The sequence below is a fragment of the Antedon mediterranea genome, chromosome 7 (assembly GCF_964355755.1).
Source record: "Antedon mediterranea chromosome 7, ecAntMedi1.1, whole genome shotgun sequence".
NCBI lineage: Eukaryota > Metazoa > Echinodermata > Crinoidea > Comatulida > Antedonidae > Antedon > Antedon mediterranea.
In genome coordinates this window covers 14,137,115-14,150,098 of record NC_092676.1, presented here as the reverse complement: position 1 = coordinate 14,150,098, position 12,984 = coordinate 14,137,115, and the positions used below count along the sequence as shown (strand labels likewise).

Below are 12,984 nucleotides of genomic sequence, written 5' to 3'. Positions count from 1 at the left end.
AATTCTGATATTTGATTACATTGCCGATTGAAACACATTTCAGCTTGAAGTATCATTGTGTTATTAATTAGAATGTCTTTTTCAAAGATACCAAGCACATACTACACACATTACTTGCCTTAGAAAACAACGGATTTAGACTATCTCAACCAATATGTCTGCTTTGAAGAAAACACATGCGGATTTAATCATCCTACTTTTATTTCTGTTTCTACGGAAAAACATTTATAAGGTTCATTCAGTTCAGTGAGGAATACGATGTTCAATCACGAACCATCCTCGTAAGTAACTACGTTCGTTACAGGATCAAAGCGTTTATCGAGCCGGTCGGTGAGTTAGTATTCTAAATGTGCATCTTTTCAGCCGAAATTAACTCAATTCAGAGAATTAAACCCGAGTCCGCTACAATCAACAACCCAGAATTTTAGTAGTAAAAATGGCAAACAGTATTATTAATATGTATTACTAGAAAAGTATAAAAAACAAAATTGATATACTGCACTCAAGTATGCAGACACACATGTTAAACCACATCTATGTTATCGTTTCCTTCTCGGAGACATGGTTAAAAGATTTTGTCATTGATTCTGAAATCACGTTTCCCGACTTTAGGCTCTACAGACGAGATAGGCAGGAGGACGGACGACGTGGAGGAGGTGTTCTTATGTACATCTCAATTCGATTGACCAGTCGTAGATTATTTCACCAGGAAGACAAAATAATATGGACCGAAGTGATCATATCTCGATCTTTGAAATTACTAGTTGCTACTTAATATCGACCACCTAATATCAAACGCGATTCTGTCGAACATTTCATCGGAACATTGGAGTCATCCATGCGGAGTTATCCATACTCTGGCTTCCTAATGGTACATACCACGGACCAGCTAACTCCATATCTGAACTATTTACGGACTCTGTTCTCGATGAACTTAACCTCACACAATGCAACCTAAATAACACTTGTAACAATAACATTATGGACTTAGTCTTGAGTAACAACAACGATTTGGTATACGAGATAAAAACTGGTCAAAATGTTTTTGATTCTGACAAAGTTTGACGATAACATTGCTTTTGTTAATAATTTAACTAAATATCAATTTAATTATAAAAAGCAAACTTTTAATTTAACAAAACATTTAAAAGGGTCCCTTGGGAAGTAATATTTGATTTTAATAACAATGTTAACGATAAGCTCGATATATTTTACGATATTGTATAATTATGCTACTATTAGAGACCTTGTTCCAGTTGTGAAAGTTAAAACGAAAAGACCACCCTGGTTTGATAGAGAATTAGTAACTGCTTTTAAAGACAAGCAGCATTTTCACAAGAAACTTTAATGAAAATTAAGTCTTATCTAACTTCAATGTCACCTAATATTAAAACCAACCTCAAACGTTCCTGGTCATGGAGACTTCAGTAATTTATTATACTGTTATTTAAATTATAGGTTCGTCGACAGCTCTTTCCCAGTTCATACGGCATACCCAGGCATACATGCGCAATCTAAACAATGTATTCATACAGGATGCGTATATGACCGAACAAAAATGTGCCGAAAAGTGTTTAGAAATAAGTTCATTTGTATGCCGTTCATTTGAATACCGCTCCATCAGACCATGGGATGACAAGAAATGTATCCTATCAAACGAAAGTCTGTTTACCACTGGGATGCAGCATTCACCAAGACACTACCCTATAATTGATCTCTTCACACGAATAGATACAAGTAAGTCTTTCTTCACCTATATATAATGTCCTAGAGGCTATATCGTTTTTTAGGCGAAATTTTCAAGATTGTGTGTTATATCTATGTTGAGAGATCACAACTGTAAACGTGGTAGGCTCTATTCAAATTAGTTTTTGATATGAATGATATAATGAATTGACATCAAGAATTGGCGATGACCAGTATCAGTATTTTAAAACAGGTTAGATCAATAGATATATACAAGAAATCGTGTGTAAGAACGGGTAAATTAAATAACACGCCCAATGTTCTAAAGTAACCTTTTATTTTGTTACCCACTGCATTCGGGAAGCTGGGCCTAAAACATTACAGAGCTTCAATTTTTTTTACGGAATAGAATACAGCGCGCAATACAGGTTTTATATCAGGGACTTTACGTCGACAGGAAACCAGCCTTTAGATTTGAGTGAACGTGAACGAATTCCAACATGTATCGTAGTCGACTGTTACTCGTCGATATATTAACGTTTAGATTAAGTGGACACTTTCGTTGACGTGCCAGTGACCCTAGGATCATCTGACCTTGCAATCTCAAGTAGCGCTCGTCCGTGGAACTATTCCAACCGCGCTGGGCTAATGGAGGTACACATGCTTAGGCCTGGCTAAGTGTGCAGCTTACGCCTCGCCGAGATCCTTAATTTTCTGAACGGCGTCCTAGTGATAAGACCCAGGCCATAACCTGTTTACTGAAATTCCCTTTTTACTACATTCTCAGAATCATTGTGATATTATTCTCTGCCATGTTTTTGGTATACTTTTGCAGTGTCAAGACGGCATACATCCACTCGTAATCAGAGAGCGAATGCCAAAATGCCACTGTGCTCAAGTGCTCAAATTTGCAAGTCGACGTGCCAGGCTCCTAGCTCATGCGCATATTATAAAATTACGTAATAGGGTAGCAGTCGACATAGTTGACGTGAAAATTTAAAGTCCTAAATATGCGTTAGTATCGTTCATTATCATTAGATATCGCTTTTCGTTTAGTAGAACTCTGACTGAACGAGAAGTGATACGTAATAACCCAATCAAATATCAAGACAATAACATTAAAACAAATTATTATTTATTACAGTATGTGATGCCTACGAAGACAGGAACCGATTATATCCAGGTATAAAAACTAATCAAATACACGTATTAATGTTAACATATGCCCATTCTACAGTCCACAGAACGCCTCAGGACTGTTTTTCCGCAACCACCCATTATTGCATTTCGTAGACCTTCCAACCTTCGTGATATATTAGTCATATCCAAATTTAAGACTGAAATTATCATGACAGCCAAAACTTGGACAGTCACCTTTGCGGCAAATCTTGCAAAACTTGTTCATTGGTTGATTCTACTGAAAAATTGAAGAGTAACCAGCTGGCCGCATTTTCCGGATAAGACAATCAATTAATTGTCTAACCAAAAACGTCATTTATCCCATATACTGTAATATCTGTGGTAAACAGTACGTCGGGGAAACAAAACACTCTTCGTATAAGGCCTAAAAAAAAATTGTTTGTTTGCTGTCAAGTTTTTTTTTTGGTAGGGGGTGGAAAAAAGTGTTTTTTTTTTTTTTTTTTTTTTTAATGTTAATTTCTCTGTTAATTGCTCGCGAATTTGAGAGTAACAAAACACACCGAATAAAACAACGAGCTCAAACATCTATTCATAATTTGTTTCACACTTTAATTCTGTTTTGGGCGCGTTAGGCCCCGTGTCTAAACTAGCCTAGGCTAGGCCTACTACTACACAGTAGGTCGTTGTTAGCAGGCTAGGCCTAATTAAATATTTTAATTTTTAGAAGTTAGTGTACCGTATATTTCGGTGTATAAGTCGCACCTGTGTATAATAAGACGCACCCGACCCCTAACTGAGAGTAAAATATCGGTATTTTGTATATCGTCGATTATACCTCCATGGTCGATGTATAAGACGGCCGCGCCCAGCCTCAACAAGAAGGGATCGTCCCCCATTCCGTCAGTTCTTTCTAACTTGTTATGAATGAGTTTCGCACCCGCAAAATCGAGTGCATGACCGCACGTGTGTGTGGGCTAGCCTCGCTCGATCCTTTTATCGAGAGGCGCACGTTTTCACGGACAATCGTATTCGATTAGTATCTATGTATCCTAGAAGTGTGTACGCTAGGTCTATGCTATATAATCAACTGGAGAATATACTAGTCGAATACTGTCTACACAATGTGGTTGCCAAGAAGGGCTCGCTCGCGCTGGGGGTACGACGGTCGTGCGTATAACTATAATACTATTCCAATCGTAAACGTCGTTTTCAAATGAAATTTTATCGGAGCGCCTAAAAAAATCACGCTAAAATGCCATGAAAACTAGCAGGTTGCTGTTACGCTAGTACACTGTAGCTAGGCTAGGCCTACTCTTTAGACTTTAGTAATACTAATAGGCCTAGGCCCTAGGCCTTACCTTAAAAAGCCCAGGACTAGCCAACGAGGTGGCGATATCTGTGTTGAGGCATTTATGTTCGGTGTATAAGACGCACCCTTAATTTAGAGGTTAAATTTGCGTGTCAAAAGTGCGATTATACACCGAAATATACGCTACGTTATTATTTTTATTGTTTCATCCTCGCACACTCGATTTTTACACCTTTTCGGCCAAAAAAAAATCATTAAAAAAACTTTTTTTTTTAAAGCGCCCTCAACGTAAAAAAACAACTTTTTCTTATTTCCGCCCCAAATTTTTGGCGAAATTAGGGGCGGCGGATGACAGCAAACAAACTATTTTTTTTTTGGCCTAAGAATGACACAACGCAGATCAGCTATCAAAACATTAAAGCTTGATCAACCTGTAGCCGAACATTTTAATTCAGCTGGTCACTCGATTGCAAATTTCAGATTTATTGCAATAGACCACGATGACAAAACTCCCAAAGACAAAAAAAAACAAAAACACTTGGAATTACTACTTAAAACCACAAACCTTTTGGACTTAACATTAGGAACATACTCCCAGATCGGTAAAATTATTCTATTGACTACCAACATTTAAGAGCCATTGTCTGTAAGAATCAAAGAAATATCAAAAAGAGTGGCAGACTAAAAAAAATGGATTTCTTTCAAATTTTGCACATGGCTATATATGTGTTGAGAGAAATCAAATATGAAGTATTTTTTATTTCACACGTATATTTCCATGGCAACGGCCAAATTTGTGTTTTTGACAAATTTTGTCCTTTTTTAAGGTTTTTTAAAATGGATATTGGTACTACTTTGATGAACAATATTTTTGTTTTGTTCATTTAATTATAAAAAATAATTAGTGTATGCATAATAAAAATGCATTGTGTACCTGTTACAAATTTTTTTATTTTTTTTTATTTCATACTTTGGGAGATACCATTTATTTTAAAAAGGGGTGTTTTTCACTTTTTTAAAATTGTTCAATGCAACTAAACTTTACTTCACCATAACGCCCAAAGTGGTGTATTTCTTTAGCTGATTTATTACAAATAGGTAGTTCTAATGTTTAATAATTGATTTCTAAAATAAAATACTGGGGTAAATTTAAAATCTACAAGCAGTGTTGCGAGAAACATAGGCATTAAAAAAAAAAACATGGTATATTAGTAAAAACATTTTATTTTCTTTGATTATTTGATTTGAAACTCATTGGTCAGAAAAATTCTTAATGTTTTATATAGTTCTAGTTGTGTTGTGAGAAAGAAAATTAATTTTTAATTATAGATTCTGTAGTTCCAAGTTTTAATGTTATTGTATAGGTTATATCCTCTGGAAATTTGAATAAATTATCAGATCGTTGTGAATTTTAATCTTTGAAACAGATTACTCCTCTCTTATTTTGAAGCTCCTCTTTCATTTGTTTACTTCTTTTATTTGCTAACCTAAGCAGATCCCACATGCCCATCCACCACCACTTTCGACTATCACCCCCCCCCCCCCACCCCGACTATAACCATAAAACTGCAACACTTTGGTCGATCATCCACTATAGAGTGTCAAATGCATGCATTCAAGCACCACCCACACTGCCGCTACTATCGCCCCAATAAATAGACGGATTCAAACTCCTCCATCCCACCCCCTCCCCCTTTCTCCAAGCCCCCACCCACCCCAAGTTAAAAATTGCAATGCAAAAGATAGGACATAAAGTTAAGTTTTTAGACCCTCGCCTTCAACCTTTAACTATTTAAAAGTCCTGGGTCCACCACTTTCCCCTCCCCAAAATAGAACCAATCAAAAGTCAATGATATACTCAGGTATGTTAATGCTACATAACAAATATTGAAGCCCTTATTTGAAATTTCATTTCATTTAAGGTCAGCATGTAAAATATCACACTTTATTATTAAATATTGGTTTTAAATTCTATATTTTTTTTACTGTGATGGTTGGATTCAGTATTAATTATTAATTAATAATTATCTGATAATTATTTAATTTCCCTTAGTTATGCATAGCAACAGTTACTATGGTAACTAAAAATGAGATATTCTTTAGATTTTGCATATTTATCTCATACAAATTTAAATTTGTAGATTATTAGCAGTCATGCCTTATTTGCATTTTCAAATTACCGTTTCACAAGGTCATATTCGTAAGCACTTTCTTCTGTGATTATTTTTATTCATGAAAACCCCGTATTTTATTTACAGCGGCCACCTTCCTTAACGGACGCACTTTGAAAAGCCTGTTTGTTCTTCCTATCTAATTAGTGCATTTGGTGCTTACCGTAAGCAGCTGCAGGCACCTTTTTATACTAAAAATGAGATTTTTTGTAAGCGGCCAATCGAAAAATTTGATACTTATTGCATGGACCTATGAATTAGAGGTGCATGTTTATTGTATTTCTTTATATATTAGCTTTATTTTGAAGAGGTTTTAAAAACATTACTGTGAAGAGATGAGAAAACTACACAGATTTTGACCGACCATTTTTCATATGATAAAAGTTTTTAAAATTTGTCTGAAAATGCTAAAAAATACTAAACCACCTGATTATTAATAATAATAGGCCTACAATTAGCTGGAAAATTGAGAGGCTCGTTTCGTTAAGAATATCGTATATAGCCATAATAAGTGATTTTGGCTCCCGTAAGGGGTCACCGCCCGTAAGCGGCCACTTTTCCAGGTCCCGAGGGTGGCCACTTACGGAAGGTTCAACTGTATTTAAAAAAACAATTATCCTTAGTTATGCATAGAAACAGGTTCTAAGATAACATAAATAATACATTTTGACATAACTTGACCCAACAAATGACCCTTTCACAAGGTCAGACATTTTCTGGGATTCAGTAGATAAGTAAATTTGGGAAAAGGTAGTAAAGCTATGTAATCTATTGTTTGTAGTCATGAAACCCCATATTAAAAATATTGTACTTAGTTACGTATAGAAACAGTTGCTACAATACACTAGGCATATAGGTCATTTGACCTCAATATGTAAAATATTTTTTTTTTCATGAAACTCCATATTTAATTTTTTTTTTTTAAATATCATTTGTAACGTAAACAGGTTTAAGATAACACTAAAGGTCATTTTTTTTACCTTTATTCAGATTCGTCAAGACTTTCTTTCTGAGATTATTAGGATTCAGTATTTAAAGTAAATTTGGCAAAAAGTAGAAATGTAAAACTATGTAGAAAAAATGTTTGTATTTATGAAAAACCCCTTATTTTTTTGAAATTTTCGCATAGAAACAGTTACTATGGTAAAATGTTGACCTCAAAATGAATGAATTTACAAGGTCAAGTTTGTCATTAATAGAATGCAGTAGAAGTAAAATTGAGAAAAATTACAAATGCAATCAATTCTTTGTATTTATAAAAACGCCCTTTTTTACGTTTAAAAAAAATTACTTTCCTTAGTTACACATAGAAATGCTTGCTAAGGTAACACTATAGGTAAAATATGAAAATTGTTGAGAATTGTTATGAACTATCTTGTAAATTTTGATCAAACAATAGTTGTAGTAAAGTGAGGACCTGTCCTGTTTTGCATTCTGACCCCTTTTGACCTCAAATGACCTATTTACAAGGTCAGATTTTTTGGGAGGTCTTTCTGTATCTCTTTACACAAAATAGATTTAAAAATTTATAAAAACCATTGACGCAATTATTTCCAAGTTTAACATTATTTTCCATCAACTAAATATTTCAATGCAAAATACTGTTTTTCTGGCAATTAATTGAAATAAACCTGGCAACACATTCTCCTATTTTATCTAAACTATTCGTATGACTCTAGTAGCATTATGACAAGCCACATATACATTTTATTATTGGATTAGCCATATTTAAATTGTGTTTCATGTGTTTTGTTTGTTGATATTTTGTTATATTTTTTATATTTTTCGTATTTTCCTGGCAACACAAAACCTATGTACGAAATTTACCCCAGTGTTTTTTTCGTGATTATTGTTGAAAAACATATTGACTATCAAATTAAAAAACCTCATTGATTTAAAAACACCACTTTGGAAGTTATAGGTACGTTTATGAGGTATACTTTTATAAAAAAAATATTTTTTAAAAACACCCCTTTTTAAAATAATGGTATCAACCAAACTACATTTTGTAATTTATTTTTTTTCTACATTAAATGGAACTCAATACATGTTGTTTACACTGCTATAAACAAAAACTGTATACTGTAAGTATTTTTGGTTAAAATAAGTATACAAGTTTGTACTTTTTCACTATAGAAAATCTGTGAAAAATGGCAAAAACATCAAAATTTGGATAATTGACCGTTGTCATGACAACGGAGGCTAAAAATTAAAATGAATGTTGTAGATATGCTTTTTATTGAAATGTCTATTCATGGTAAAAATTTGAGAGAAATCCATTTTTTTACATCTGCCACCAAATCTTTGATTTTTACAGACAATGGCTCTTAAGTTTCAATATTAACCACCATTTAAGCTGTTTTTAGTTCTATTCCAAAATTGTTTTCTACTCTTATTCGGTCTCCACTCACCATTCACCACTCGGTTTCCTTTGTTGTATTTCTTTTATCCCTGTCCACCCAGTCATCACTTTCCAGTTCTTATGCTATGACTTTATCCAAATTTATTCAAATTCATAAATCATCAAGTGACTGGGCTGTATCATTATTTTGTCAAATGTTATTCTTGAATGAAGATGATATCAGCTTTGTTTTTGTTTTTCCTAAATCCTCTAACATTTAACGATTAAAGGTGTATGATTGATGTCATATGATTATTAAATATAAAAAACTACTTTTCCTTTCTTTATACCTTTACAGATTATAAGTAATAAATTATAATAATAATAATAAATATAAGTCATATTGCACAGTGTGATACAGCGGTTCTGATAATTTTGTAATACCCTTTTCCTTCAGGTTGATTTTTGTTTGTTTTCTGTGGTGGATTTTCCGGTGATGTTTTCTTTAAACCTTTAACAGTTCTATTTTCACCCTGCTCATTCATTGGAGCCCCCGGCCTTTTCTTGTCATTGTTACTTTTTGAATTTCGAGTGGAAGAAACAAAAACATCTGTTAGTTTCTTCCTATTCATTTTTTCACTTGATTCGCTAATGTTCTATCAGCCTTACAATCTAAAATTACTATATATTTTTCTTTTACATGTACTTTTCGTCAGATTCACTTCCAATGCTGTCATCTGCAGTATCCTGTGTGCTAAACACTTTATCAATATCCACTTCCGAGTTTGGGGTTGCATTATCATGTGATTTATCTTTATTGGTTATCTTTAAGCCTTTATCTGATATTTGATTTTGATTTTGATTTTGCGTGTTCACAAATGATTCCCACATACGGTTAATGTAAGCCCCTGTTGACCCCATTTTTCAAGCATTTGTTACATTGATCTTTTAAAATCTGAAACAGATTATTGATAATTTGTATCTATTAAAGTCCCTAATGGATAAGTACAATACGGCACGCGTTCAGTTCCCAGTGCCCTAGGAACAATCTCATTAATTTTGATTATTTGAGTCACAAATTAAAACAAATTAATAGTAGTAATGAAAGATAACAAATAATACCCGGTAGTTAAATGATAGTTACACATATAGCACAATAATATAACAACGTTAATTTTGTATAAGCAAGCCGTGTTACAGTAAGTAAACTACGTTTTTAATCTTTTTTTGATGAAAACATTATATTACTTATTATCATTTAACAAACTCCGAAAAAAATTGATGCAAGTCATTATGACGAACCTCATTTGTTACATGTTACCAAGAATCTTAGGTTGGGGAAATCAATAAGATAATCAAGTTATGAACCAATAAACAGTGCAATGCAATTAACAGAGCCTGGAGAAAAAAATATGAATGTCAAATAAGCAATTAGGCTAGATGAATGAATTCTTTAGAAGCTTTGTCTCTATTCACGTATCTAGTTATTATTTTATTCATTTATTAAGATGAATGTCCACTACCAGTAGGAGTAGAAACGGGAATTGTATTGGATAGTCAACTAAGTGCTTCCAGTAGCTACGACGAAGACCATCAACCAGAGAATGCGAGGCTTAATGACCCAACAGGATGGATGGCAAATGATACTGAACCAGGCCATTGGCTTCAAGTAAGATTAATTAATGATTAATCTTAATCTAGTCTTTTGAAAAAACACTATTCTAAATGTTTTATTTTATGTGTGGTGTATCCTGGTTATATTAGAGATGTATTGTTCCTTGAAACACAAAAAATGAAGGTCAAAATATTCTAAATTTAAATTGGCCATATCAAAGTAATATTAAAGTTATTCACTTTAAGTAGAACATTCGAGCCAAAAACAACAAGTTTACGTAATTAACAGGTAAATTAATTTGATTACATTACGTCCGGAAAATTGTTACGAGCGAAAGTAAACAAAGATTTCAAACCACGCGTATGCATTATGCATGATGCTAATTAAGATTGTTTACAAATCGTCACGGTTGAGAAGGTGTTTTCATACAGATCGCGAGGAAGTTTTATGATTATGTATACAGAGTAGCAAAACAAGTGCGTTGCATTATGAGATATGTTTTGATCGAAAACTTTGACTAATTTTTGGTGAAAGTTAATAGCCCACTTTTTTCGAAATCTTTTTTTAAATTTTTTTTTGGAATTAGTCAGAGGGACAATACATCTTTAAGCTACGTTCACACTTACCCCGAAAAAATCATGTAAAATGGGTTAAGTGTTGAAGAATAGAGGCGTTCAGATCGTACAATTTTTTTTTACTCTGACCAATCAGCGTTTAGCTAAATCAAAGATAGTGTATCTTTGGGCTAGATTGAACTTGGCGCAGTAGAGATTTAACACGCGATACAAAAACCTCTACTATTTAATACCTTTAAACGCTTTTAAGATTGAAGTATTTTTTGTACGTGAACATCAAATTAGATTGTTATAGCTTACATAGGCATATTAATTATTTATAATGGATAATTATCCTGGTACTGGTGGTACTGGTTCAAATAACCGTCTCACTGAGACATCTGGTAGCCATTGACTTAAAGCTCAGGTACAGGCATGAATTTTAAATATACTATATGGTTAATTGTACATATATCAAATATTTGTAACAGAAATCAAGATGAAAAAACATGAATTTCCCTTAATATGGTCAAATACAAAATTCTTCCATAAAAACCAGGAAGACTTTTTTCCAGTAGTTAGGTAGGTAACCTAATGTAATAACATGTCTGGTGACTCCCTAGAAGGTGAAAAAAGATGGTGGATATACGGTGGATAATTTTTGCTATAGCATAAAAATAAAAATCTGAAGTTGAATAAAAATACCAGATATGTAATATTCAAGTTATATTACCTATATTTACTCATCTGATAACATTTTTTACCACACCGTTTAGTTTTCATAGCTTTTTAAAATGCCTCTCTATTTACAAAATTTGTGTACAAAAGAATAGGCCTAGAGATTTTATTGTGTAATTTGAACTATCCCTCCACTGATAAGAAAGTGCTTATTTTCAACAAGCTCGTGTAACACAAATAAAATCCCAAAAATTATGAAACATAGGGGAAACTATAGATCGATAATTATTGGAATGTATGATCAATAAAAATTTTTTCCCCGCACCTTGCCTTTAAAGTTGGCATTTGGATGTGTTACTTTTAAATGTACATTATGAGAGTGACTATTACCAAATTGCACAGTCACAAAACAACTTATAAAACAGTTCATATATACAGTTAAAACATTTCTGGAAATTATAAATTTCTGTTGAAGCAGGCTCCAATGAAGTTGCATCTAGTAAGTTGACTTTGTTGTACAACTCTATCAAGTACTGATGGTATCTTCCGATCAGTTATACCAAGACTTTGCTTAATAATTAACAGCAGTCCTATTTGTCTAATAAATACCGTGTACGAAGGTCTAGCCTTAGTTAGAAGGCTACTAGATAGAATAATAAATTGCCTAATACTATTTATGCTATAAAATAATATAATAATTAATAATGATTATAGTTTTGATTAAGACATTTAATAATAGTGGTGGTAGTGGTCAGCAGTACCTAGGCACTAGCTAGGCTAGTATACATACAGGTATGGCAGGTATGGCACCGGCGGCCGTGTTCCGTCGGTCCGATACGTCTTGATATGTCAACGGATATTAAAATTTAAGAAATTTAATCAATACGGTTGATAGTCAATGTGAAGTGACTGTTGATTTTGAAGCAATGTTATTGCATTTGCTTTGATGAGTACTTTGCTGAAGAGAAATTAAACAACAACAAATGTTTGTATAAGCGTGTGACTCGATTGCTTTGGAAATCATCATGAACAAATTAACCTCCCCAGGTTTGAATAACAATAAAGTACTCGAAAGTAATACGAGTTAGTAGTGGGCTTATTATTGTTATACACTGTAGACTAGTATACAATTGGCAATAGCAAACACATTAGTAACTCTCAAATAGCAATAATCTTGAAAATACAATTAGAGGCAGGATAGCCTATGAACGTTCAATGGGAAGTATAACGCTAATATAAACGTTTAGTGGGTAGTATAAATTGTTAATTCAACGTTACCTCGGTAAAGTTAAACAACTACATTATATTTACTTTTCCCAGGGGAGAGTAAATATTACTCTTCCCTACTGTAACGATTAATGTGCTAACCAAAATATAACGTTGTCGAAATGTTACTCTAATGAGCAAATGCGACGTTGTTTAAATCAACTTACTGTACAGTACATAATAAAATCAGGAATATTATTCACATCGAAATAATTCATCCATGT

At 33.2% G+C, this 12,984-nt stretch overlaps 1 protein-coding gene across 1 annotated transcript in view; it reads left to right on the top strand.

Annotated features, from left to right (window-relative positions):
- The window catches only part of LOC140055431 (uncharacterized), a 64,707-nt gene that overhangs the window by 38,063 nt on the left and 13,660 nt on the right, over window positions 1-12,984 (top strand). The window contains exons 7-9 of the mRNA XM_072100769.1: window positions 1,459-1,737; window positions 2,831-2,869; window positions 10,156-10,316. Of these exons, the coding sequence (XP_071956870.1) occupies window positions 1,459-1,737; window positions 2,831-2,869; window positions 10,156-10,316 (479 nt within the window). The remainder of the gene's footprint in view (window positions 1-1,458; window positions 1,738-2,830; window positions 2,870-10,155; window positions 10,317-12,984) is intronic.